General features: G+C 35.1%; 1 protein-coding gene across 1 annotated transcript in view; it reads left to right on the top strand.

The window, feature by feature from the left end:
- LOC145687377 (cytosolic carboxypeptidase 6) overlaps positions 1–27,227 on the top strand; it is a 2,130,613-nt gene extending 2,103,386 nt beyond the window's left edge. The window contains exon 12 of the mRNA XM_081760832.1: positions 23,617–27,227. Within this exon, the coding sequence (XP_081616958.1) occupies positions 23,617–24,428 (812 nt within the window). The 3' untranslated portion in view covers positions 24,429–27,227. The remainder of the gene's footprint in view (positions 1–23,616) is intronic.
- The last annotated feature ends 769 nt before the right edge of the window (positions 27,228–27,996 follow it).

Genomic DNA, 27,996 nt, shown 5'->3' with positions numbered 1-27,996 from the left:
ACCATCAAAATACTTCAAATTGTAAAGTATTTGTAACTCAAATACATGCATGCATATGTATACCTAGGTATATATATATATATATATATATATATATATATATAATCACATGAAAAATAATTTACCTGATTTTAAAAAACCTGACCAGAAACTGACATTAACTGCATTTTAGTTAGTATTTATTGTTTATTTATGTTAAGACTGGCCTTTAATTTATATTTAAACATTATTTATTACGTTTTTATTATACCCAATTAATTGACTTAGAGCTTATATTGTAAACATGTTGTGAACCAAAACTTTATACACCATAATATAGCACATGCTTGTACATCAGGTCAAGAATTACCACCACGAAAAGTATGATTAAGATCGGATGAATTTGTTTAATGTTAATCGTCCTAAAACAAATAAAAAGTGACTCAAATTTTCACTGCTCATAACTCGGGAACGGAAAGCCTGTACTACATGATATTACATACTCTTATACAACAGGGGGGCCGCGGTGGCTCAGTGGTAGAGCGTTCACCTCTGGTGCCTGGGGTAACAGGTTCGATCCCAGCCCCCGCCCCGGACAAACAAAGTGTGCGTGGGTTTTCTCGGGTTTCTCAAGTTTCCTCCCACTTTCTTCATTCCACCATTTCATTCATTTCTCATAATCACCGTCTGCTTTAGCCTAACCGGCATAACCGTGGGACGTAAAACTCAAAGATTTCATTTCATTTTTATACAACAGATCAAAATATGCAACCATGGAAAATTTGATTTATATCAGATGAGCTTGGTAATATTTCACACCTTTTTTTACATAGGAGGTCAAGGTTTACAACATGTCAAGTTCGATCCCGATGAGATGAGTTCGGTAAATCGTACGATATATTGTCCCTGACTTTTTAAGGGAAAATTTTAACGAATAAAGAAAACAAAAAAAAATATATATATAGTTAAATCCAGTACAACATGGAATTCACACATTATGAGAAGTCATTTGATTTCGTTATATGATAGAAAGCTAAACGACTGAAAAATGAACAAATGTTTACTAAAGCTGATTACGTCTGACAATTCAAAAGTTTTCAGTAAAGTATGCATTTATTATATACATATTATTATATAAATACATACACACACACACACACACACATATATATATATATATATATATATATATATATATATATATATATATATATATATATATATATATATATATATTGTTTTCACCTTATGATAAAGATGCATAGAAAGTTATAGTTTATTTTTCTGTGCATAGAAATAAGTAGCAAAATATTGCAGGACAACAAATCTTACTGGATAGGTGGCTAATTAAGTGCTTACTATTATTTTTATAAACTAAAAAGTCGAAATTAAATCCAGTGGTTTATTTGTTGAATTTTAGTGTCCGTTTTATGAAATGGACCGTTGTTATAAAATGGCCAGCAAGGTGTCCTGGCCTAACGCCCTGCGACTTCTTCCGGGGGTGGGCCAAAGAGGAAGCTTATCATACAAAAACAAAAACTGTTGATGAATTTGAGGAGCAAAACATTCGAATCACCTCTTCACCTTTATCTCTATTAGCATAAGTATTTCAAACAATTCCTTTCTTATTCATTGTTCTCGTGATAAAAGGGGTTTTCTGTCCCAAGTCTCACATTTCTACATATGCTGACATGGCCTCAATTTTCAGTGAATCGCTTTCAGTCTTCCATATAACCGTACATATTGCCTCTTAACTTTACACAAGCAGAATTTTTGGAGATGCTGAAAAACGTGTTTACGTTATTTTTAATTGAGAGTTTATATAACGAATTTAGCTCTCCAGCGTAAGCGAATTGATGCATTAAGAATTTTCTGAATAAATAATGGGAAATTTTAGTATTATTAAAATTGTCCCCTTGCCATCTTCAGAAGCACAATTTTTCCAGACTTTGAAATATGTTTCATAATTTTTATTTGCGAGTTTATATACCAATTTTCACATCTCCTACTTAAGCAAATCTCCACACTCGGCACCTTCTAAATAAATGGAGGAAAATTTCAATATTAAAATTGTCATCCATTCTACTTTAGAAGCATTTTTTTTTTAAATGTTGAAATGTGTATTGTCTTATTTCTACTTCAGAGTTTATATATCGAGTTTCACATCTTCAACTTAAGTGAATCCTCACATCAAGGACTTTGTCAATGCAGAAATAAAAATTTAGATGTTATAGAAAAGATCCAACTTTCTCCCTTAGAAAAAGAATTTTCGTAAACACTCAAACACATATCCCCTAATTACTTTTTTCTAATAATTTTCATACCGAATTTCACACCTCCAACTTAAGCAAAACCTCAGATTCACACTTTGTGAATAAATAAAGGGACATTTCAATATGATCGAAATTGCCCTCACATTCGCGATTTTCTGATTGAACAAAAGGGATATTTCAATATTTTATAAATATTCCTCTTTCTTCCGTATGAAGTAGAATATTTGAAAACGCTGTAACAAGTATTCCCTTATTTTTAATATGTCGAGTTTAATCTCTGTAGTGCCAGTGATACGTGAGAAACACTAAGGAGCACAGTGACTCAGTAATAAAGCGCTCACCTCTGGTCCGTGGAGTCTCAGGTTCGATCCCTCGTCAAGTAGGTTTGTGGTGGACAACATCGTGTCCGTGGATTTTGCTAGAGTACTCCTCTTTTCTTCCAATTTCTCTTCTACCAATTCTTCCATCAACATTCACTTACTTTAATGATATGTCTTCCTTAGCCTGTGAAATGAAACGTTTAAGTTTAACGTCCTACGTTTATGCCCTTAGCGTAAAAGGCACAATCGTGGGACGTTAAACTGGAAGATTTCATTTAATGTTTCATCCAATGTTATTTAGCTAATTTCAAGTTGCATCAGAACCTATTGATGAGCAGTAGATGATAGTAATTAATGAGACGATAGTTTAAAACAGATGTCTGCAGACGTCATTCATAGACAGATGACAATACTGAAAACTGACAAGTAGATCGAAAATATGGCTACAAATCTAAAGTCAAATTCTTGGTGGTTATTTATGTTCTCTTTATAGTGGAAGCCTTAAACCTCAAAACAAATTTCTAGTAACGTCACTGATGTGTAGGTCATGATGAAATTGACAAGTATATTGAGACAATTGATTTTGAATCTAGGGACTAATTTTCGATAGCATTTTTCATTCCCTAGGTGTAGAGTATCACAGAGAGCATAGCAGACTCCATGATATACAGACAAAACAGATGTAGGAGTGTTCTTTTCTTTTTTTTCTTTGCACAGATGCTAAACCACGCTGTATTAAAAATATTTTGTGATGTTCTCCAACATGATTTAAGAAGTAACCAGCACAGTAAGAAGAAGCGTATTGCTACTTGTAAAATCCAATAAGAGCACAGTTCGCCGTGGCATAGTTGCAGCTTTTCCTTTCTAGAATTCCTCTGTACAGAAGGCCATTTCATCCTTATGGTAGTAAACTGCACATTCCGGGCCCTAGATTGTCAAATTTTTTTTTCTACCACCGATCCTGTTTAGCATGATGGCACTGGCGATGAACAATCGTACAACATCGGAGCATTTATTGAAGAAGCTCCACTTCACTCATTCATTCAGCACAACATGATCCACTTTAGCTCACTTGTACTAGCATAGTTTCCAGATTACCTCAAGTTTTGTGATGTTCTGTTTTAATAAACCAAAGGCCCAAAAGTCTATGGGTGATACACCAAGCGATTGAACATGGATGTGTCGAAATAGGATAGCCTTTATACCTGTCTCCTGTTTCGCATGAGTCAACGTTCTTTCTGTGCCGTGGCCACAGTTCTCATTGTGGTGGATGTGGACTTCGGTAGTCTTATTGGCATATAAAACAGCAACGGTATGTTGGTGATATACGGAACCTAAGATGTGTTGTATATAGTAAGTTCCATTTACCTTTACGTTAGTTGTCACTCTCTGTATAGGATGCTTCCCTTAGTACAAAAACTCACCACTAGTTTAAACTCTTTGGCGAAACTTTCCTTACACCTGCGAATCCATTGTGCATGCTCTCTTCCATCGATAGGACGGCAGTAAAACCCAAAGACCTGTTTTGGGCTCATCAAACCGATCTACGCTTCATATCGGATGATGACATAACACCATATATCACCCGTTAGGTAGCGTTCACATATACGTTTGTATGCCACTCTCCTTTAGGCGATCTGCGTTGGTGTTAGAGCATGAACCTGGTATTTAGGCATCGCTTTCAAACGTAACTCCTGTTGGATGATCCAATTAATGGTAACAAGTAACCGTCGAGCACACGCTGTTATTTCACGTCGCGGATATGGATCATCTTTGTCACATATTACGGTACTTCAACAATGATATACTAGGTGCGTTTCAGGGTTGGTTGTTTCTTTGGTGGTGTTTGACCGGGCAGTGTACTACTAGGGTGGATGCATACTAACATATGTTGCTGTATGTATCCCCTTATCAGATAATGTAAAGACTTCGCATTTATACTGTTCTGTTTACTACTTTTGACTAACAGATGTTAAAAACAGTATGAATGAACTGAATAATAGATTTGGCTTCTGCAGCATATGCAAGAATGGACATATTGAACATTTCTAATGTTCTACAAATGTTGGAGAGATTCTCTATGCAATGTCTGTCTTAGTTGTTTTATTGTAGAATCTAAAATTTAGTAATTATAACGCATACAGTACATTAAAGATTTCATTGTGACGAATAATGATTAACTAAAAACGCTGAAAATTTCACAAAATATGAAAATTTCTGAAAATAATTGTCAAGAAGTGTTGAGAAGTATTGTTCTCCCAATTTACTATAAAGCAGTATTTTTGTGTGTATTTGATACGGTAAATAACCTTCTCCTTTTGTAATTGCAAACATTTAAGTATATTTTGCTAGAAGCATTGATTCAGACGTTTGTTTCTAATACTCTGGAAAATCCTGATATGATTAAATGTTTTGTAGTGACTTTGAAGCAAGTAAGTGTGTTATATTTGATTTGGTCAGGAAGTAGTAAAAGCAGTAATGTCCAAACCAGCGTTTTGCAGTAAAAATCTTGAGTTTGCTCTCTAGGAAGGTGCTCGCAAATGTTCACAACCCTTGTAGGTATATGCTGAGAAAATTACATGAGTCACGCAAACGTTTCTTCTACTACTAAAAAAAAGAAAGAAAAAAGAAAGGAAAGGAAAATGAAAGGCAAAGATAAAAAGAAACGAAGGAGGGAATGAATTCTGTGAAAGCTGAATCCGAATGTAAGAACTAGCACAATAGTCAACATCAACGTGACACTAATCTCTTGGATTCATAAGTAAATGTGTAAACTTAAATCCGTTTTACAGAGCTGAATTTGAACTGTCTATAAACGACCGTAAATGGAGTTTAGCAACCAATATTATTAAAACCTGAAACTCAACAATTATTATTATTATTACTAGTAGTAGTAGTAGTAGTAGTAGTAGTAGTAGTAGTATATGTTTAAAACATTATGGCAATTCAACAATAACACTAAAACTTATATTCAGAATTGGTTATTACTTAAATAATACTACCTATTACTATAGCTTGTCCTCTTGATACGTTACCCACTGTTAAAAGACTATGTCTTCAAATTCATTATGTTATTAATTTATATATGACTAAGGCAGCAATCAAGACCATCTTAAAGTATAACTTATTTTAATGAGTAATATTTTGTAGTTTCCAGAACGTAACGCATTTCCTGCTACCTCTGGCGAAAGAGGACTTGTATGATCCCAGATGATTAGAGTTTGTGGTGGCGAATATCCATGATTTCTCTCGGGATTTTCCAGCATCTTTCCACATGATCATTTCACAAATTCTTAAAGAAAAACACGTTCATTTGTCACTCGTTCCTTTTAATCTACAGGGTATAAGAGCATAATGGGGGTAAACACAAGTAAGGGGCAATATTTCATATAGATAGATAGATAGATAGATAGATATAGATATACATACATGCATACATACATACACACACACACACATATATATATATATATATATATATATATATATATATATATATATATATAATGAAGAAGTAGGAACAAAACTGAATCGCACTTTCAAAGTTATACTAATAAGGACGTTCTCAGGGACGCTGACAGGAACGCTAAACTCAAAATCTAATCATCATCTTGCCGTAAGTATTCTACAATTATTGGGAGGTCACTCATCGCAACTGAGAAATTTTCATGCACTATAGTCTTCAGCTAACATCCTCGTCTTCGCGTACCATTTCTCGCCCTCTCCCTCTCTTTCCTAACTTCTCTACCACATTCCTCATGATAAGTTCCTTCTCAACCAATGTCTGAAACACTTTACTTCCTCTTTTCAATCACATCTAAAAATTACCACTTTCCCCTCTACTATTTCTAACATCTTTTTATTTGTTTAAAGTTCGACCCCAATTAATTCTCTCTATTTGTCTCCACACCCATATTTTTGGAAAGCTTCTTGTCTCTATTCATTGTTTGTCCGTGTTCGTGCCCCATATAGTGCAATACTCCACTCGTAGCATTTTATGGGCCTTTTTTTCTAAACTCCTTATTCAAAAAGAGCTCTTTCCTGACGTAGAAAACCCAGGTTTGATTCCTAGCGGGAGCTCGTGTGGTTCGGATCCCACGTTAAGCTGTGAGTTAACGTTTCATATATCCCTGCTGCTGAAAGGGACGCTAAAAGGAAAATCAAATCAAAATATTTATTCAAAGACACACGGTGTACATATATTTTCTTCTTTTTAATTGTTTCTTTCGTGAGTCATACATGGGCATTTATTTCACGTTCACACTTCATATCAGCACTAATAACACTACCCAGGTATCGAACACCAGTCAACTGTTCTATTTTATCATCTCCTATTTGTATATTTGAAACTTACGGTTTCGTTCCAATCACAATGGCTTTTTTGTTTCTAGCATTCATTTTCATCCCTTGTTCTTCACAGTACATCCTCAAGTTGTCTAATATCATATTGAGTATTAACATTGCAGTATATTCAGAAGTGCACTGATCAAATGAAAAAAAAAAAAAAAACATTAGTGACCTCCGCACACAAATAAGAGCATAACTCATATAATATCCAAAATATTTTTATAATCGTAAGTTCTATAGCATAGATTTCGGAACATTATTAAAAAAAAAAAAAGAGGGAGAGAGTAATGTAATATGGTCTTTCTCATTACAACTCTCTAAAATTAAAACTAAACTCCTAGCCCCCAACAGCCCTTAAGGGAACTTGACGTATCAGTTATAAGGTGCTTGGCGGTATCAGCACTCATACCTTTAGGATGATGTGTGGTCAGCACATTGGATTCCATCGTCATTATTGTTGACTTTCTACTTCACTACTTCTTTCTTTTAAGTAGACCCTCATTTGTCCTTACGAAGATGAGTGTACGCCACCCTACCAACACTAACGGGTGAGTACGAATGGTCATCTATCTATTCTCTGGCCAGACCCGGTACTGTTTGAGTTTGCTGATCTCGCGACAAGCAGCGCGGCTATAGTGTTTGCATATCTTAACTCTAAAACTTATAAAGTCCACTGCTTTATATGGTGAATTTACTCATCTGTTGCATACCAAAGAATAACTCATCAAATAGCGGTATAAACAAAGTATGAGGGATTTATTGTCACATTTACATGAGTGAAGAATCAACTTATAGCGTAAAGTAGTGTGACATGTCCTATATTGATGTTTAAAGCTTTTGTTTGTTCAGCACGACAAGCTCGAGTTTGACTCCTGATTATAGTAAGTGTGGTATGGAGTTCACAATAAAATATATGTTCCTTATAGGTCCGATCCCGAAAAAGGAAAATTAAACCCCGAACGAACAAACAAAAGTTTATTTTATAATATCAGTGATTTTGATTTACTTTCCTTCTTTACTTCATTTTTTAATAAACTTACTTTGAAAAAAAAAAACAATAAACATGTTATTTATCATGTAACGGCTACTGCAGTGAATCCAAATCTCTTCTAATCCATTTTTGCAAGAACACCTACAACGGAACTGTATGCAATGTACGCATATATGCAGCAGGATACTTCGTAAGAAACTCTTGCTTACAGTTATTCGCCAAGATGCAGAGTGAGCACACTAATACAAACAATGGACTGTCGAGTACTGAAATCTAATAAGATAAATATTGTTCCTATTTATATGTGAATGTGAAACTACCTTATAGTCTCCTTTTATATATATACTGCTTTGGACTTTGATTCCTTCATAAGAATGTATGTATTTATTACTAACATATATTACCCACTTCGCTGGGTTGAAACGAAAATTTAAATGCACAAATCCGTAACTCATGTGTTTAGTACCCGTAAAATACGGTGTTTTCGTTTTTAATGCCATCGATTTAAACGGCATCGGAAAGATCATTGATCATCTCGGCGACCCCGAAAACCATGGATTCGACACTAATATTGGTCATTTTCGATTATTTTGCAATATCCCCCTCTCCCAAGTTCCGGGGCTGAATTTGGTTTTAAACGGGATTGGAAGTGTCACCGGTCATCTCAGCGACCCCGGAAACTATGGATTCGACACTAATATGGGTTAGTTTAGATCAGTTTTATGTATTTCAATTTCCTCCTCCCCGAAGACGCGGGACTGAATTTGGATTTAAACAGCATAAGAAGTGTCATTGTTCATCTCGGCGACCCCAAAAACAAAACATTCAAAACTAATATTGGTCATTTTCGACCGTATATATATAGCGGCGGATCCAGGATATGATCAAGGGAGGGGCTAAACCATAGTTTGCCGTATTATCCAATGTAAAGTAAGATTGAAGCCCATTTTATCCAGTGTGTACCTGAGCGTCAGGGGGGCTAGAGCCCCCTTGGATCCGCGCCTATATATATATATTTCCCCCTCCCCCATGTTGCTGGACATAGCATCGCAAGTGTCATCGTAAATCTCAGCGACCCCAAAAAATGTGGATTCAGCATTAATATCGGTCATTTTCGATCATTTTTAAATATCGCTCCCTCATGCTCCCCAAGTTGCAGGGTTGAATTTGAATTTAAACGGGATCGAAAGTATTACTGTTCATCTAAGGGACCCAGAAAACTATAAATTCGACACTGATAGTGGTCATTTTCGATCATTTTTATATCTCTTTCTCCCTCTCTCCCAAGTGGCAGGGCTGATTTTGGATTTAAACTGGATCGGAAGTGTCACTGTTCATCTCAATGATCCCGAAAACTATCGATTAGACACCAGACACTAATATTGGTCATTTTCGATTAGTGTTATATATAGCTCCCCTGCCCCTCCTCCGTTCTGCGGCACACGACATCAGAATTGTCAGTGTTAATCTCAGCTACGCCCAAAACTATGGATTTGACAATAATGTTAGTCATTTTCGATATTTTTTAAATGTTTATTCCCCTCCGCTATGTTGTACCCTCCCCTCTCCAACTATCGGGGCTGAATTTGGATTGCAACAGCATCAGAATTGTCATCGTTTCTGTCACTACCCCGAAAACTATGGATTCAACACTAACAGCGGTCATTTTTGATCATTTATAAATTTCTCTCTTCTCCCCCTCCCTATGTTGTATCGTCAAAGCGTATAGCCTAGAGTAATCCCTGGCCCTAAACTCATGTACGAGATGTGGCAATTAAAATACGACACTGGTGTCATAAATGTGATGTATTGCAAAGAAAGTTACAATTGACTGTTATCCCCTTCAATATACTCCCCTCCCCTATCTATACACCGCTGCATACGTGCCTTCCATTGTTCAAAGCAATGCTGTAGGTCGTCAGATGTCACCCTGTTCAACAACTCTGCCGTTTTTCATTTCACCTCTTCCACAGACTGAGAATGTGCTTCCTTCAATGCACTTTTCCCTTTTGGGAATAGATAAAAGTTACAGGGAGCCAGGTCTGGGGAATACGAAGGTGATCGAGCACAGGAATGCGCTTGGTTACTAAAAACTGCTTCACATAAAGAGCATTATGGGCAGGCGCATTGCCCTGGTGGAAGATCCATGCATCGTTCTTCCACAAATCCGGTCTCTTCTTCCTTATTCTTTCCCTCAGCTTGATTAGGACTTCTTTGTAGTAGGTCTGATTCACCGTTTGATCCGGAGATACCCATTCAGTCATGATGATGTCCCTGATATCGAAAAAATTCTGCTTTGAGTCGTTCCATGACGTCACAGCAAATGGTAATTTGAATGTCTTTTTGTTCCTGAGAGAGGTTTTTGGAACAATTTTTGCACAAACTTTTGTCATGTTTAAATTTTCATGCAAAATTTGTCTTACTGTCTCTTTCTTAATGTTGGTCACGTCTGCGATCATCCGAATGCTCAGACGTCTGTCTTTCAGCAAAAACATCATTAATTATTTGAAAATTTTCATCCGCTCTTGAACTCAAAGGACGGCCGGGTCGTTCATCATCTTCGACCTCCTCCCTACCTTCTGGAAATCGTTTGCGCCATTCCAAAACTCGCGCACGTGACATAGCATTATCACCATACACCTATTTTAACATTGCAAAACATTCCGTCGCTGTTTTCTTTTTTGTATTTCACCAGAAATGTGATGTTAATGGGCTGCTCAACTTTACTGTTCACCATGATTCCGACACTACTACAGAACATTGTCCTCTTCATGCAAGCCTACAAAGAAAAGAAAAGCTTTCAGAATCATGAAACAAACAGTGGCTGCTCATGAAGGTTCAATATCAACAACGCATCATTAGCTACCTCCCCCCTCACGATCCTGCGCGACAGGAAGTGTGCAGTCTCGTTATTTAATTGCCACACCTCATATGTTGAAAATTTAATTGAGATCGGTCAGGTGGTTCAAGTGTGATGAAGTCGCAAAAGCAGTCATTTTTAGTTTATGTTTTTTTTTCTTTTTTACATATATCTCCCCCTCCCTAGGTTGGCTCGTCAAAGAGTAACAATAAAAAAACACCTAAGGCCCGACCCTCATATATGTTGGAAATTTGCTCGAGATTGGTTGCATGGTTGAAAAGTTGGAAGTTTTTATTTATTGTGAGCCTCCCCCTCCCCTAGGATCTGAGGTCAGATAGTGTATTGTGTTATATATATATATATATATATATATATATATATATATCCCTCTCCCCCCCTCAGTTCTACCATCAAAGTGAATAGTCTAAAACCAGCCCAGCCCCGAAACTCATTTATGTTACAAATTTGATCGATATCGGTAGGGAGGTTCAGGAGATTTAGAGTCACAAACATAGTGATTTTCAATTATATATATACATGTATATACTACATTTGGTTACCTGGGGGCTCCGCCCCCAGACCCCCGACTTTGCTCCGCCTACGGCGTCGCATTTCTTATCTATCTGCCTTTGCATTAACAGAGAATTTCGTAAAATTGCTCTTCATATTTCCTGAATTTGCCCACCCGGGGGCTTCGCCCCCACACACTGTCTTTGCTCGGCCTGCGGCCTCGCACCTCCTTAACCGATAATTCTATCGTTTCTTTTCGTATTTCAACTATCTAAAAGATAAAATTTTGTATCCCAAGAGAACGCCCATTTAAATAGCATGGGAATTTCTTCATCCCCCTTTAGAACCCCTAAAAAATTATAAATATTCACTTTTGTGAGTTAGTCCTGTCAATTTTCCTGTCAGTTAGTCCTGGAAGTCTACAATCATGCCAAATTTCATCATTCTAATCATGTATGAAGTGCCTAAACGTTTTGGGGTGTAGAAGACGTCGTATCTAAATAACATGGGAAAGATTTTTCAGTTCCCCATAAAACCACTCTACGGTTAGAATTTTTTTTATATATATATATTTGATGATTTACTTGGCTAACGCTAACGAAAACGTACAAGCATACCTAAGTTTTATTCCAATTCTAAGTACCTGAAATATGATATTATAGGTCAAAAAAGACCCATTTAAATAGCATAGGGAAATTCCTCATTCCCTCTTTAGACCCCCGAAAAATTAAAAACATTAACTTCTGACCATTTTCATGAGGGTTTGTCTCGGAAAGTTACAATCATGTCAAATTTAATCATGCAGCCCTACAGGAAGTGCTCAATAATTTGGGGGTGTAAAAGGTGTCCCATATAAATAACATGGGAAAGATTTTTCAGTTCTCTATAAAACCATCCCGAAGTTGGATTTTTTTATTTATGTTGATTTACTTAGGTAGTGCTAACGAAAACGTAACAAGCATAACGAATTTCACGTTTTTTATTCAAATTCTAAGTAGGCCTACCTAAAACATGAGATTATATGTCAAAAAGGCCCATTTAAATAACATGGGGAAATTATTCATCCTCTCTTTAGACCCCCTAAAAATTTAAATATATATATATATATATATATTTACTTTTGGCAATTTTCCTGTCGGTTAGTTCCGGAAAGCTACAATCATTCCAAATGTAATCATTGTAGCCCTACAGGAAGTGCTCAATAATTTATGTCAGCTCATGTAGCTTTATATTTATATATACAATAGTTATTATATTATGTGATTATGATTATGATTTCGTTCAAATTGTTGCACAAAATACTTTTTAATCATTTTACTTAAGAAACAGTTTCAAGAAAACAATATACTTTAAAAATTGAATATTATATTAAAATATATTTCCAGATATTATATTATGGTGTTTGCATAACGTGCTGTCCGTAAACTGGTAAAATCTTACAAGTATATTCTGCAGAAAAAAAGCTATACAGTACATTATACATCCTTACACGTTCTTTTGTCAATAACTCTGGAACAAGATCACTAATTTTAATGTAGTTTCTCGTGTTATAGAATTAAAACAATTATTGAAAACTGAATTCCAAACACATTATTCATTTTGACGTTACTGATAACGTGGAGTTTTGAGTTTTTGCTACTACCTCTGCATGTGCAATGTATACTTAAAATTCACGAAATGTCAACGAAATATCTACGAACCCTTATGATATAGGAATAGATCTGTGTTAATGAGTCACGTATTTTGTACGTTACAACGTCGGTAAAGGGGACAATGGAAATTCAGCGTACAATGGCGCGCAGTAGAGAGCTCACAAATTTCGCGAGTGTAACCACTGCGGTTTGCATACTACTTAGATCTACCTAAATGTATTGTATGAGGAATTATGAGAGATACAGCCAGCATTACTTCTCCAAATTCTAGAACTTTACTTCATAGAGTTGCTGTCGAAATCACAGCATATAATGGGTCCACCAGGTATTGAAAATATAAAGAACGCCCAGATGAATCTAGTACGTATATGCCCAATTACTTCTTGGTAAGTACTTTATATGCTATTTTTATGACATGAAGTAAGTTTCCGGGTAAACTAGTGCAAAGAACCTCCAGATAATTTTCTTTTAAATTATTTTTCCCGCAGAGTAAGACAAAGTGACGTTAACCAAACATCTTAAGAAAGGAGAACAGTTTCCCTATATTTCATTGTATATCTCTACAAAGTTTCTACAAATTGGAAACCATGATTCTCTATTCACACTTTACTTAAGCCGTCATTCGTAAATGGCAAAACACAATTGTTATTATAAGTTTTCAAACGACTGTTCGATTAACTGTTGAAATAATTCAGATACTGAGTGTTAGTATGCAAACCAGAAAAATCACACGATGTAAGGTTGAATGTTGAGTGAGCATTGTGTTGTTGATTGACAGTCAATCCATTCATCGAAGTGTTTTCTTAAGAGATGTCTTCCTCATTAGAGGAATTCCTTACCTCTAGTACTCATTGAAAACAAGTTTCCAATGAAAAACGAACTTTCTTACACAAGTAACATTAATAGAAGTCGTTATAGCTGCCCAAAAGAACACACTTATATTTAACATGTTTGTTATGAAAATCAAAACGAGTTTTCCCGGAAAAAGCGACTTCTATCTTAACCTGTAGACATAATTGTGTGTATATATATATATATATATATATATATATATATATATATATGTGTGTGTGTGTGTGTGTGTGTGTGTGTGTTTGTGTGTGAAAACACTCCTCTGTTATAATATAGAACTCCTAGTTCTTTGTTCCGTAAAACACTTTTTTTAAAACCCTTGCAAATATGCGATTCAGAAAGACGTAAATAGGACACCCACCAGCTTAAGTAATAAAGTTTTTTTTTTCTTCTAATCAAACAAAATAAAAGTAACTCGAATCTCACACATTTCAATCGTCCTTAGTAGTTGGTATCTTATTTTAAGATAATGGAATATGTAGGGCAAGTAAAGAAAAATCTAACAAGCTAAGTGTAGCTGAAAGAGATAAGAGTAACGGTTACAATTATAATGCATCCTAGTTTCGATTGTAACTCGAGCACTCTGAATAATTATATTTATAGCTCTAAAACTACTCTAAAGAACAATCACTAAGATTGTCTAAGTTTATACTTTCATAAAACTTAAGAACACAAAAAAGGGACATTAATTTATGTGATAAGACAACTAGAACTACTTGTACACCTTGCCCTTACTATTACATATATGTACTTGCACGTAATATTCCTTAGTCCCTACTACTACCGTTGATACAGTCTCTCTCTCTCTCTCTCTCTCTCTCTCTCTCACACACACACACACACATATATATATGTATATATATATATATATATATATATATATATATATATATATATATATATATGTGTGTGTGTGTGTGTGTGTGTGTGTGTCAGATGTCTGAGTTGGCAAAAATGAGGCTGTGTCCGCAGTGCTGTTGCTAGTGGCATGTTAGGGAAAACTCCGTACTACATAAGAAGCAGTAGAACAATATTGTCCAGTGAAGTGAGCAGACAGTAATAATGTAAACTGAGCGACCTCTATGATTTCCAAAGAGGACAAATTGTTGGTGCTCGGTTGCATTGCGCGAGCTTCACAGAAGTGGCAACTGTGTTGAATGTGTCGCAAGGGACAATGTCCAAGGTGATGAAAGCCTACAAACCTCACGACATAACCACATCGGTGAAGATGAACAGTGGTAGAAAGAAAACCTTAAGTGGCTGGCTCTGTCAAACATTAAAGAGTAATGTCACTCAGAATCGTCGTGTGACTGCAAAACAAATGATGGAGGAACTGAATCAGAACATCCCACAACCTGGAACGACAATCACAGTCCGACGCAAGCGTTGTTATATTGACGTACGCGGTGGAGTTGCACGGGCGAAACCGCTGACAAAGGACCATAAAGATTTAGCACGAAACCAATTGCGTCGCGAATACGCAACATGGACTACCGATAACTGGAAGCGTGTGATATGGTCGGATGAATCGTAATTCGCCTTATTTCAAACCACGGGCCGTGTTCATATGTGGCGGACACCCAAAGAAACGTTTGATCCGCAATGTCTACGTCCAACTGTGAAACACAGTAGCGACTCTCTGATGTTTCCTGCAATATCCTTGTTTCCAGTGAGTCCTATTCTGATGCTTACTGGTCGCGTCACTGTCTGTGATTATGGGCACTATATTGTCCTTTTTTTCTAAAAATGTAGCCATATTCGAGAGTGACAATATGTCCATTCACACAGCTGAAGGTGGTTTGAGAAACATCGGGGTGAACATAATTGAACACCTGTGGTCCGTTTTGGAGACATAAAACCTGTCCTGGTTTCTGCCTCCATCATCACTTATGAAATTTAGTGGTGTACACGCTACTCGCTACTATTCACGACCTCTATGACTCAATTGTTCGTCGCATCAAAACTATTCTGAGTGTAAAAGGTCGTCCAACCCCATATTAGTCTGGCGAGTTATATATTTTTTCAAGTGATTCCAGTAAAATAATATATATAGACCTAATATAGAATACTATGGATATGACATATATCGAACAAACAGAAACAAACTCACAAGAGATGGAATATTTAACTTTATCCATCAAAAATTAGTGATTTTTGTGTAATTCTCTTATTTTCATGCACACCAAAGAAGTGTTTTCACCATTACTTTCAATTACTTCTCTTCTTCTATTTTAGCGTTTTTTTCTCATCCCTCAATGTATATCTTGATATTTGAGTGGCTTCTGAACTAGTAGTGGATATGCTCCATTATGGATTTATTTCGACAAACTATGCAGGTAAGTATCACAGTCTATCACGTAGATGACTTGCAATGAACTTAAAGGTCATAATGTAATTTACAGAAATTTTATATCTCAAGCTATTCCGAAGATACGATAAACATTCTTAAAGTTTCAACACTACTCACTTACGTCTATTGGAAACCATTTGCGTGATTGGATGTGATACTTATCTAAGTACTGTGTCAAAATGAAGCCCTAAAGGGGAGAATCCACTACTGGCTCAGATCACTCGAAGATCAAGATATTCTATAATGAGCTAAGCAATGGAATAGAGGAAAAGAAGAAGTTGAAAGTAATGAAGAAAGCATGATTTCTTTGGTTTGCATGAAAGGACGGAAATCAATAACACGTAGCAGATGGAATAATAACGAAGAAAAATATATGGGGAGAAGATTAGGAATAGAGTCCATGGAGATGGAAAGGAAAATATCGAAGAAAGAGAATGTTAATCAGTTCAGACAGTAGCATATGAAACGTCGCTTGATTTTTTTTCATCAAAAAGGAGGTAAATAAAAGAGAAAAGGAAATATAGTACTGAAGGAAGATGATATTGTTTAACCGAGATACATCATTTGATATTTAGGGCGCCATACAATATCTTATAATTTGTACTTTTGTTCTAGGTCAACTTTATTATTACGTATTATTATTATTATTATTATTATTATTATTATTATTATTATTATTATTATTATTATTATTATTATTATTATTATTATTATTATTATGGTATGTATTTTTTCAGTAAGCCATGAAAAATATAATAATAATATAGGTAAAAAATAGTTATCTATAATTATATTATGTATAGTTATAATTCTTGAAGATAATGAACGCAAATCAGAAAAGGTTGATAGGGTCAGCTATGAGTTCAAAAAAAAATGAAATTTTGAGTTTTACGTCCCACGGTTATGCCGGTTAGGCTAAAGGAGACGCTGATAATGAGTAATGAATGAAATGGTGGAATGAAGAAAGTGGGAGGAAACGGGAGAACCCCGAGAAATCCCACGCACACGGTGTTTGTCCACCACAAAGTTCACTTGGAGGGAGCAGGGTTTGAACCCGAGACCCCTAGCACCAGTGGATGAGTTCAAAAGTGTCACAATAGAGCTAGATGTGAATTTAATGTGGATGCAATTGAAATGTCTGACAAATGCGGCTATGTTGGTTGCAGGATGAACATTGTGTAAAAATCATTGGTTGTGCTGCTTTTTTATGATTCCAAAAATACACGAACCGTAAAGGATACGTACGTAAAAAGTACCTTTTTTGTTTTTACGTCTAACATGAATGTAGGTTTTTTTTTTTTTTTTTTTTTGCTTAATATTGATTACGGGACACGTTGGTACAGTGGGGATGGTATTGTGTAGTCAAGTGGTCTGAGTCGTTGGCTGATGACCGTGAAGAAAATTCATCCCAAGTTCGAGTTCCACTGATGAACGTGGGATTTTTTAATTGGTCTCGATGTGTTCTGTTTTGGTGTTCCTGTCGACTGTGGTAGAAATTTAAAGTGTAAGAAAGACTTAATGAGGAAACTTATGTACATGGGGAGACTGAAAAACACGGAAATAAAGAAGTTAGATTAGGAAAAATATATTTCATAATTCCACGATCCAATTTTTGGACTTTCTTTTGTTTTGGGCATTTTCTTGAAGAGTCGGACATCAGAAGTTTGGAAAATGAAAAAAAAAAAACGAGTTCAGATTCATCATAAAGTATATACATTTAAAAGGAATATAAACGTCCGATATCCATCAGGATCTGGGCAATACACTAAGTGAATATATCGCTGTTTTTAGCACCATCGGAGACGGGTCCAATAATTCAAGCATAGAAGAAATAGTGTTGAACCAAAGCCAGGGGATCATCAAGTGCTACCACCAACATAAACATTAACATCGTACTTGAAATGATCGTACAAGATTGACAATTGTTAACTCGTCAAATAGCAAACAGGCTGGGGATATCGCAGCAGTGACCAGGTTACATTCTGAAAAATGAATTTGATTTATATAACGTCTCAGCTCGATAGGTCTTAAGTATTCTGATTCCTGAGAAAAAGCACACTCGGTGTAACCATCACTTAGCAATTTAAAACTTTGTACGTGATATGGACAAGTTTTGGCCGTGATATGCCAAGTTTCTAAAACAAACCATAATTCAAACAGTGGAAACACTCTTCATCCCTCACCCCAAAGAAAGCAAACTCGCTCTTCTGCTGGCAAGGTAGTAGTATCATTTCTTGAGAGAGGATTTCCAAGATTTGGTGTTGATTGATTATCTTCAAAGTGGTCACACCGTCACAAAACAATATCATGCTGACCGTGTGATAAAACTAAGAACACAAATCCAACAATAAAGGTCACTAATACTTACCAGAGCAATTCTCTACTATCACGACAATGTTCCAAGACTTATCTTAGCAGTTACCATGGCAAATATTCATGAACAAGAATTTTAATTTTTTCTTCACCCACTCAATTCACTAGATTTGGCCCTCTCAGACTCCCATGTGTTCCTAAATCTAAAAAGGCTCTAGTTGGATGACGTTTTGCAAGTGATATTGACCCCATTACAGCCGTTAAGAAGATTTTGGGGTCACAATCTATTTTTTTCGTACTGGAAAAAGGACACTTCTGCATCACTAGCTAGCGTTGATGCACAATGGGATTATGCTCAAAATAAAGGCATTATTAAATACGTATCTCTTACAGTTTCGTGAAGGCTCACGCCTTTTTAATCATACATGTATATTCTGTAGTTCAGTTTTTTTTTTTTTAATACGGTGGTAAAATGCTCACTTTGGTGCGAGAGGTCACTGGTTCGATACTAGGTCATGTGGGTTGGTGGTGGACAACATCGTGCCTGTGGGTATTCTCGTGGATCTCTCGTTGTCTCCCACATTCCTATTCCACCATTTTTCATAATCAGTCATTTCCATCAATCATATGTCTTCTTTAATCTAAACGTAAAAAAGAAGTGAGACGTTAAATTAAAGAATTCATGTAATTCCGTTTTACCCAATATCGATTGTTCCGCAGTTCGTCTTATGTCTGATTACTTCAGAATGGAGGACTCAAGTGAACAATCTCCTTGCAGTAATCATATTATGGAATTGCGTTCTACGTATAACTTGAAGGTATAATTCTTGTTAAAGATGATGTTAGGAACGATTTGTGCTGAATATCTTTGTAAAACCGACACACTAAGGAACAATAGGCAATTTTTTTCTTAGCTCTCAAGTGACGATAAAGGCAAAACTAACAACAAGAAAACTATTGCTTCTACCTGTATTATGCATATGTATCTATATTTATATCTATCTATCTATCTATCTATCTATATATATATATATATATATATATATATATATATATATATATATATATATATATATATATGTATGTATGTATGTATGTATGTATATATATATATATATATGTGTGTGTGTGTGTGTGTGTGTGTTATACAAGTTGAGCCTTTAATTTCTACTCTCTCGCTATGAAATTAAGATATGATCTGAAATTCTAGAGGAAAACTTGGTGACCGGGGCTGACTTACAATTACTCAGCCCAGAGAGACCTTGATTCTCTTGAAGAGAAACCTAGATATTGGCTTCCAAAGTGCTGATCAATTATCGAGTTGAAAATCGATGTAAGTTCGCAATACGATGACATTTTTTTTTTAAAAAAAAAAGCATAGCATAAGGAAACACGAAAACAAAATATATTCTCAGTCTTTAGAGAGGGTGGCCCTAGGGTGACTTCCACTTGGTTAAGACCTTAGATATTTAACTCACGGTATGCTAAATATTTCATCTTCAGTTTGAAAATTCTGCGAGAGAGCCTCTTCATACAATACGGCTATTTTTAAACATGGGATACAGAAGTTTCTACTTTTATGTTTAGGTTTAATTCCAGTCAAAAATGATGTAACACTGAAGAAATCTCCACTTGAAATGTAGAGATGTTTTAAGAAACAAGGATATGACATAGCAAAATGTTGGTCTAAACCGATTTATTACTTTTTTCTCCGCAAACTACTGTATTGAAAACTTTATTAAATTTGTGCACCCTTCGCACCAATATGAATTAGTTTTACAAACCGGCATCGTAAAATCTAAATCGATATTCATACGCAATTCAGAGATTTCAGTTAGGAAGTAAGCATTTTTTTCTATAAGTTTATACATTCCATGTACAAACTAGGCCATTTACTATAGCATTGTAAATAAAGCAGAAATTAATATTTACCTCCTTTTGATTGTCTCCTGACTTCAGTAAAAATATCACAACAAACTCTGTATCTTTATATTAGTAACAACCATGGTAAAGTTAGACATAAAGTACAAAGATGTAACTAAAAATGTACGAAAAGAAATTAAATGGAGAAAATATACGATTTTGCGTAAATCTCTTACGCATATTAACCATAAATAGGGAGTATATAGTTCCGAGGTGATTTATAAATCAGATCTTTTGTCGTCTAAAAGAGCGTCATTTGATATACTGAGATCATGGGGGTACTTACCTTAAAATCAGTAGTCACTTTATAATTGAGGATCTGAATTGAAAACTACCCCAAGTTCACTTTTTACATATCTTAAGTTAATAATAATAATAATAATAATAATAATAATAATAATAATAATAATAATAATAATAATAATAATATAGTAGTAGTAGTAGTAGTAGTAGTAGTGGTAGTGGTAGTGGTAGTAGTAGTAGTATTCGATATTTGTGTTCGTAGGCATTTAATTTGCATAATTTTATAGCCTAAGTCCAACTTAAAATGGTATTTTTAATACAAAATAATTTCAGCTGAATAAAATAACATCCCAAGTCAAAAGACTTGCGATATTATTCAATTTAGTTGAGAGATTTAGAGAAAAAAAACAACACATTCAGGCGAATTGTATCGCTACAATGGAAATCTTAAATGACTGAGAAAGGTTTTATTCGGCTATAATGGTTTATTTAGTCTAGACGTAACTAACGAGAAATCAAAGTTAGTCGTCTCTCAGGCATTTAGTAATATTATTTGACTCTCTCACCCTCCTTTTGAAGTCAGTGCTGTAATACTTTTTCAGATGTTTGATTCCGGTTCATCTTTCCTACGTAATATCACAACAATCGCAACAATAAGTAAATTACAACAATCGCTCAGCTATAGTATAACACAACACAGTAGTATCATTTCAGAGTTTGCTTGCAGCGAGGAGTAAGACTCTCCGTTATAAGTATAATTTCAAGCTTTTGATTAGCATATTAAAAAGTAACTAATTATTCACACCTTAAACATGTTATGGGACTTAACAACACAAAAATATTTGAAATTGAGGATCTAAAAACAAACATTCTAAGTCCACGAACATATATACATACTTTTCACCTTGACATATCTGTTTTACTCAGAACTTTAAGAAGAAAGAACAAGGGACATAATTAATAAGAGAAACCACAAAAACATTCAATATTATAATGTTTTCTTCCTCCTGAAAACATACTCAGGTTGATTTGATAAGCTTCTTTTTTTTTAATTCAGGTCTTCAATTATATGATTTAACAACCTGATTTTTAAAAATGTATTTTAAGAATCTAGAGACAGTCTACAATTTGCCTCTTACGGAAATGTTATTTCGTTTTTTCATTTATTTTTAACACCACCAGATACTATTAGTAAGGCCAATCTAAGCTGAAATCATTAGCAATAAACAACAACAAGAAAAATAATTGCATAAATAGTATATTGTTATTGTATGTTGAAATTTAGCGTTCCTTTTCAGCACGAGGCTATATGGGACGTGGCTCTACATTTAAGGTGGAATCCAAACTACGGTAATGCGGTCAATGCACTCCAACAGGGAATCTACTTGGATCAACATACACCAATGGCGTGCATACTAATCACTATATCAATGGAAGGCCTGCAAATTAAGGAGAATAAAGTCGGCCAGGTTCTATATTTTAAGGTAGCATTCACCTAGAAGTACTGGGAAATATCTCAGTTGGATGGGTGACCCAGAGATTGAACTCAGAACCTCATAATGGCAAAGCAAGGGCGGTAACCAGTAATTTACACCCAGTTAGGAATACGCCGCTAACCATGATTACTGTAAAAATTTTAAATATACGGCTGCCAAAGATATCATTTCCTTTTATTCTTCTGTAACGGATGCTAATGACGCAAATTATGTTCCTCCTAGTTTCTGATTTAAATTAAAATTTTACTTCGTTCATCGGATTCTCTATGATTCATTGATCACTGTGACAATGATTTTGGCTATGAAATCTCTAGAAAACACGTCTAATGATTCCCATGATAGAAATTAAATTATGTGTTTAATTGGCTTTCCTGTTTTAAAACACACCTTGTCACTTTTAAAGCAATTTAACATTATCCATGATCGTTCTTTTAAAGGATATTCTCCTGAATTAATGAACGCATCTGAAAGTTGAGAATTTACAAATGCGTTCTAGAATTTCAATTTTATTGATAGTTGTTTGTTTTAGAGTTTAAGATTCATTTCCATTCCTGAAATTACGTAGGATATACCTGAAGTTTAGTGTAGAATCTGAAGTACATAAAAGGGTTCCTCGTAGCTATATGCCTAGCGTACGTGTCTTCGGAACGAAAGACCTGGCACAAATACCAAGTAAGAACTCATGAGGTTTGGGTTCTATGTTAACTGTTGGTTCACGTCTTATATAGCGCAGTGCTGAAAGGGACGCTAAACTTAAAATAAACCTACGAACCGAAGCAAGTATACTCCCTCTTTAAATCGAACCTTGTGTGTATCCAAGGTGAGAGCGTTAATTATTTAGCTACAAATAATTGTATTTTAGTTTTAGACAGTAATTAACATATTGTGTTAATGAATAGTATATACTAAATATCAAATAAAATATACAACAACAGTGAAACGCAAGAAGTTCACTGAGTCACAATAACTCGTGTATTCATGGACCAAAGTACGCAAATTTTAACGAAAAAAATATATTTTTTTTAAATATCCGTACCTTTTAGTACACTATCTTAAAAATATAATTACTTTTTTAAAAAAAAAGGTAAACAAAGAAATCTTCTGAAAATTTAAAAATTATCATGATCATTATGTGACATAATTAAATACCATATTCAAAAAGTGAACTTTATTTAATCTGCAGATTTTTTGGTGTTTTTTTTTCATCAATTCTGAAGTATTCTGATTTTGTTTATATATGCACGACTTTTAAAGTAATATTTCCCTGTTGTCTAAATATTATAAAAAGACGTACATTTCAAGATCTAGTTGAGTGCTAGAATCTACTGTATTGTTGCTTTATTTTCAGAAAATACAAATCCAGCTATTATATTAAATATGACAAATATATATAGTGTATTAGTATTGCATGGTGCAAGTAGTAGCAAATGCTATTATCTTTTCTCTTTCTTAGTTGCGACTTTTTTTAAACATCGGATATTGGTGAGTTTCCTTAACTTTCTTCTAGATTTCCGCATAGGAAGAAACGTCGCAAGAACTTTCCTGGACTATTACAAAGCAACTGGCATCGTCCCTGCAACATTGCCAGCCAGCGTGACTCAGAGTAGCGAGATGACCCGATCTCGTCGATCTCGCTCAGGTCGAAATCCCACCAGTCGATATCAGACAGTGCTCCGCCTACACGAGTTGACCAGTGACAGGCGCACCAGTTCGTCCAGTAGTAGCAGTGAAAGAACTTCGCCAAGAGATGTCAGCACTAACCAGGATATAGGACCTCACGGGGATCGATCTGATGTCCCCACTTCTTATGCTGTCCCGGGCCAGTGGTCGTTTCAGTTTCAAGCTTCAGAGGGGAGGTCTAGGGGACGTTCGGCTGTTGTTCCTTGTCGGCAATTTCCACCACCCGACCTTGAGCAGAAAGATCTTCTTCGAGGAATAGCAAGCCTTAAGACATATTCTGCAAAGAAAATAGGGGGCGGTGGGGTAATTTCTCGATCCGCCCACACATCACGCCTTCCACCGCCTTCGCCAGCCCCGCCCAGCCTTACTATCATTGACTTCAACAAGCTTACTCGAGGCGGACTAGATCTCGCAACGGGGAGAGGCAGACCCCGAAGGCGTGGTACGAGGAGGCGGGTTTCTCCTCGTCGGGCGAAAAGCTCCTCCCCCAACCGCATTGCTGGGGGACGTAGGCGCGAAACACCAACCCTCCCGCGCCCTCTTACACCGCCTACTATGACTTGCCGCTCGGGTTGCCGAGGGTGCAGCACATGTGGACAAACTTGCTATCTTTGCGATAAAACTTCGCCTAAGACGTAGGTTTAGACTTCAAAGAATAAGAAGCATATTTTGTAGCTCAATTTTAAGAAGAATTCTTTTATAGGCATTTCTTTGAATAAATGTTGTTGTGAAAATTAAAATTACAATACAAGAAAGGGAAACGTGTGAAAGCTAATGAAACTTTCCCCATAACAAATTCTTTATATTTCTACTTTCCATACAGGAGAGAAAGAGTGACTTTCAAGGGACGAAAGAAAAGAAGCAAGTGCGAAAGTAAGATACAAAGTTTTCCCCCAACCAACATAAACTTTTGCCTCCGTTAACTCCACCGAGGTTGAACACTCGTGACCTTAGGTTTCCCCCTGACTGCTGGGGTAATAAGCACCCCGAGAAAATCAATACTAACTGAGTCCTCCGAGAAGAGATACTCTCTTCGTTTCGAACTTTCTTCCTGCTTTCGTGGATGTGGCTATGAATTTTTCATAGCTACAAAGAAATTTTGCTTAGACTTGATCTAGGTTGCACCTCACCCCTTCTACTTTCTAGATCGGATCTCTTCAATCTCCGTTCACTCCCTCCAGCCACTTGGTTCGTTTTCTCCATCTGTTTTGTTCCTAAGAAAATCCACTTTTTTTTCTTTCCAACCTTCTAGTTTTCTGTATCTCAAACGAAATGACGCCTCGCCAATGTCGTAAATAACGCTACAGGTGCTTTGAATTGTGGGAAGTTTCCGTATTCCAACCAAGATGTGCAAGCTTTCAAGTTTTGAACAAAGTTTCTACGTGATTACTAAGAAGATCGAGTCGGGTGGAATGAAGATCACATGTGACCTGAAAGGTGTGCTGAACGAGAAATGAAGAATGAAATTCAAACACAGACTTTTCGTCGGGTATTTTCTCAAAGGAAATATAGGGAAAGTATAGTTCTATAAACAATAGAGAGCTATGCATGTATAAACTAATAAGGAAACACAGTACGAAAGACCCACTTTTCCCTCGGAAGTAAAACAAAATATTGTAAAATAATAAAGAATCCATACTGAAAACTCGTACAGAGTTTCCTCAGTATAAAACATAGTACCCTAATTTGTTGATGTTGAGAGACAGCAAATCTCGAAGATATAATACATTTGAAAAATCAAAAAAAGAAAACTTTTTTGTAATAATCTACCTAGGTACGTGAAATGCAAAATAATAATAATAATAATAATAATAATAATAATAATAATAATAATAATAATAACAATAATAATAATAATGCACACTGTATTCTTGAGTTCTATTGATGGAAAACCGTGTTTTAGATATAGATTGACAATGCTGGCATAACACAGTTCACTCCAACAGAAATTATCAACTGAAAACTGATGATTAACTGTTTTTATATTTATCATTTGCATCTTGTGTCTTTCTTTTTTTTCAAAAATTTACATCGTATTGAATATAATGAACATAAAGGTTAGTGCTTTTACAATTTAATATCTTCATAGGTAATGCTGAACATGGTATTGTCAATATCAAAGTAAATGAGTTTGTATAAAAAGTAGTACTTTGATGATTTGAGCAACAAGACAAAAATTATTAATTTTCGTCATCGATTAAAATGGTATAATGAGTACTCTTAATATTAACACTTGGTAGAATTAATGTGGTATCCATGACTTTTTTTTTCTTTTTAGGTTTTAAAGTATTATGAAAACTCAACCATTTTGTAATTCTTGTTTTCGCACAAGGAGAAAAAAAAAACAAGCTTGTATTTGATTGCCGTGCTGTGATTTGTATTTCATTTCTGTAATGTACTTTATAATATATAACACGTTTTTCTTACTGATAATATGCTAATTTTAATCTTTTTTTTTCTACTACCTCCAATCGGAATTCCAAATACCTCAAAAATGTGGATTTAAAAAAAATAATTCCACTAATTTAAGGCGCGTTCAGTTGTTAGAAATATATTACTTGTTCGTGGCTCCTATGTAGCTTAGTGGCTAGCATGATTGACTCATAAGTTTGATTTTAGACTGGAACACAAGTAGAAATAAATTATTTACTACACTTTACAAAACCTATTTTAGCCTAATGCAATCTCGAAATCACCGAGAATCGAGATCAAAAACTCTGTATAGAAATTGACAACTTTAGCCACGCATATATATACGTTAAATACACGTTAAATTCGAGCAAACAAATAACACAAATTTCACCTTTTGGTACATATACTACCAGTAGCAAAATAAATTTACATGAAAACTGAATTCAGTAGCTCAGTAGCATTCTCGGAGAGGACTGACTAACTGAACTGAATTGCCTGTATGATGTACCTTTAGTTATTCTATAGATTGTTGTAATGAACCAAGTACTTTACATTATTTCTCACTCTCTGTCACTTTACGTGTGTGTACATTGCACGTGTAAAACTAGTGTCCCCGTGTAAAGTTAATGTCATCACACTAAAAAAGACTTTAGCATTTTCTACATTGCAAATATGAAAATTTGGAGTATAGGAATATGTATAACTTGATTGATAACGACCCCTGAGGTTATATATTCTTTTATAGCTAATAATGGTAATGCATTAAATTGATAGGCAACCAACAACGCCGCATTGTGTATTTGGTTGCATAGCTGTGCATTTCAGGATTTCTGCTGCATTTTTGACGTTTCTGAGAATCTAAGTAGGATAGGCAACCAACAATGAAATACTGTATTTTTGGTTGTCTAAATGAAAAATTACAGCTAATATACACAGTTATTACTCCGAAAATTTGAATAATAATTCTTAACTCTAAAATAAATTGGTTGCGGTATAAAATTTAATATATATATAATATGTCCTTGTCCAGTAACTTAAGAAAGTATAAATAAATTCTATTGAAACTATTACTGAATTGTTTTGAATCAATCTCTGAATCTGGATTATTCCAATATTTTTATTAATATTATTGATGATTTTGTCATCTTGGTTGAAGCTTAACTTTCCTTATCAGCATCAAGGCCATACGAGAGTGGACATACAATTTAAAATGGAATCGAAACCACTGTAATACGTTGAAATCTTTTGCATTGGGAATCAAAGATGGGTACCCTTATAGAGAACCGCGCGCGCTAGCTACCAGACCAGCGAGAAAGGATATTGATTGTTCTAATTTATATATATTGTAATATTAAATGTCTCTTAGAAAGAAAGGTTTATTTTTTTTTCTCTTTTGTAAATACCACATTAGTAGAGTGGTATTTACTATTTAAGAAAGCCTAAGACGGAGAAGATAAAATGGGTGGGTTGTTTATCTTGTTAACTGTTCCTCATTTAGTAATCTATACATATTTTACCACAATATTGATTTAATTAAACTCACCTTGCATTTTACCATTGATCAAAAAATTAGAAAATATTCAGTAGGAATAATTCGTTGTTGAATTTGTTTATCTTAGAACCACTAGTAAGTTTCTTTATTATGGAAAAGTTCATCTTTCATTGATGTTCTTTTTTTATCAAATATGTATTATATTTACGTACTGTGTTTATAACATAGGTAAGGAATCGTTTAGTTATTAATGTTTAAGAATAGTTTTGTTTTATGTTTATTTTGAATCGGCAGGTCACATTT

The sequence above is a fragment of the Thermobia domestica genome, chromosome 6 (assembly GCF_964235325.1).
Source record: "Thermobia domestica chromosome 6, izTheDome1.hap1.1, whole genome shotgun sequence".
In the NCBI taxonomy this organism is placed as follows: domain Eukaryota; kingdom Metazoa; phylum Arthropoda; class Insecta; order Zygentoma; family Lepismatidae; genus Thermobia; species Thermobia domestica.
The sequence above is the reverse complement of the archived record's forward strand: the minus strand, read 5'-3'. Positions and strand labels throughout refer to the sequence as shown.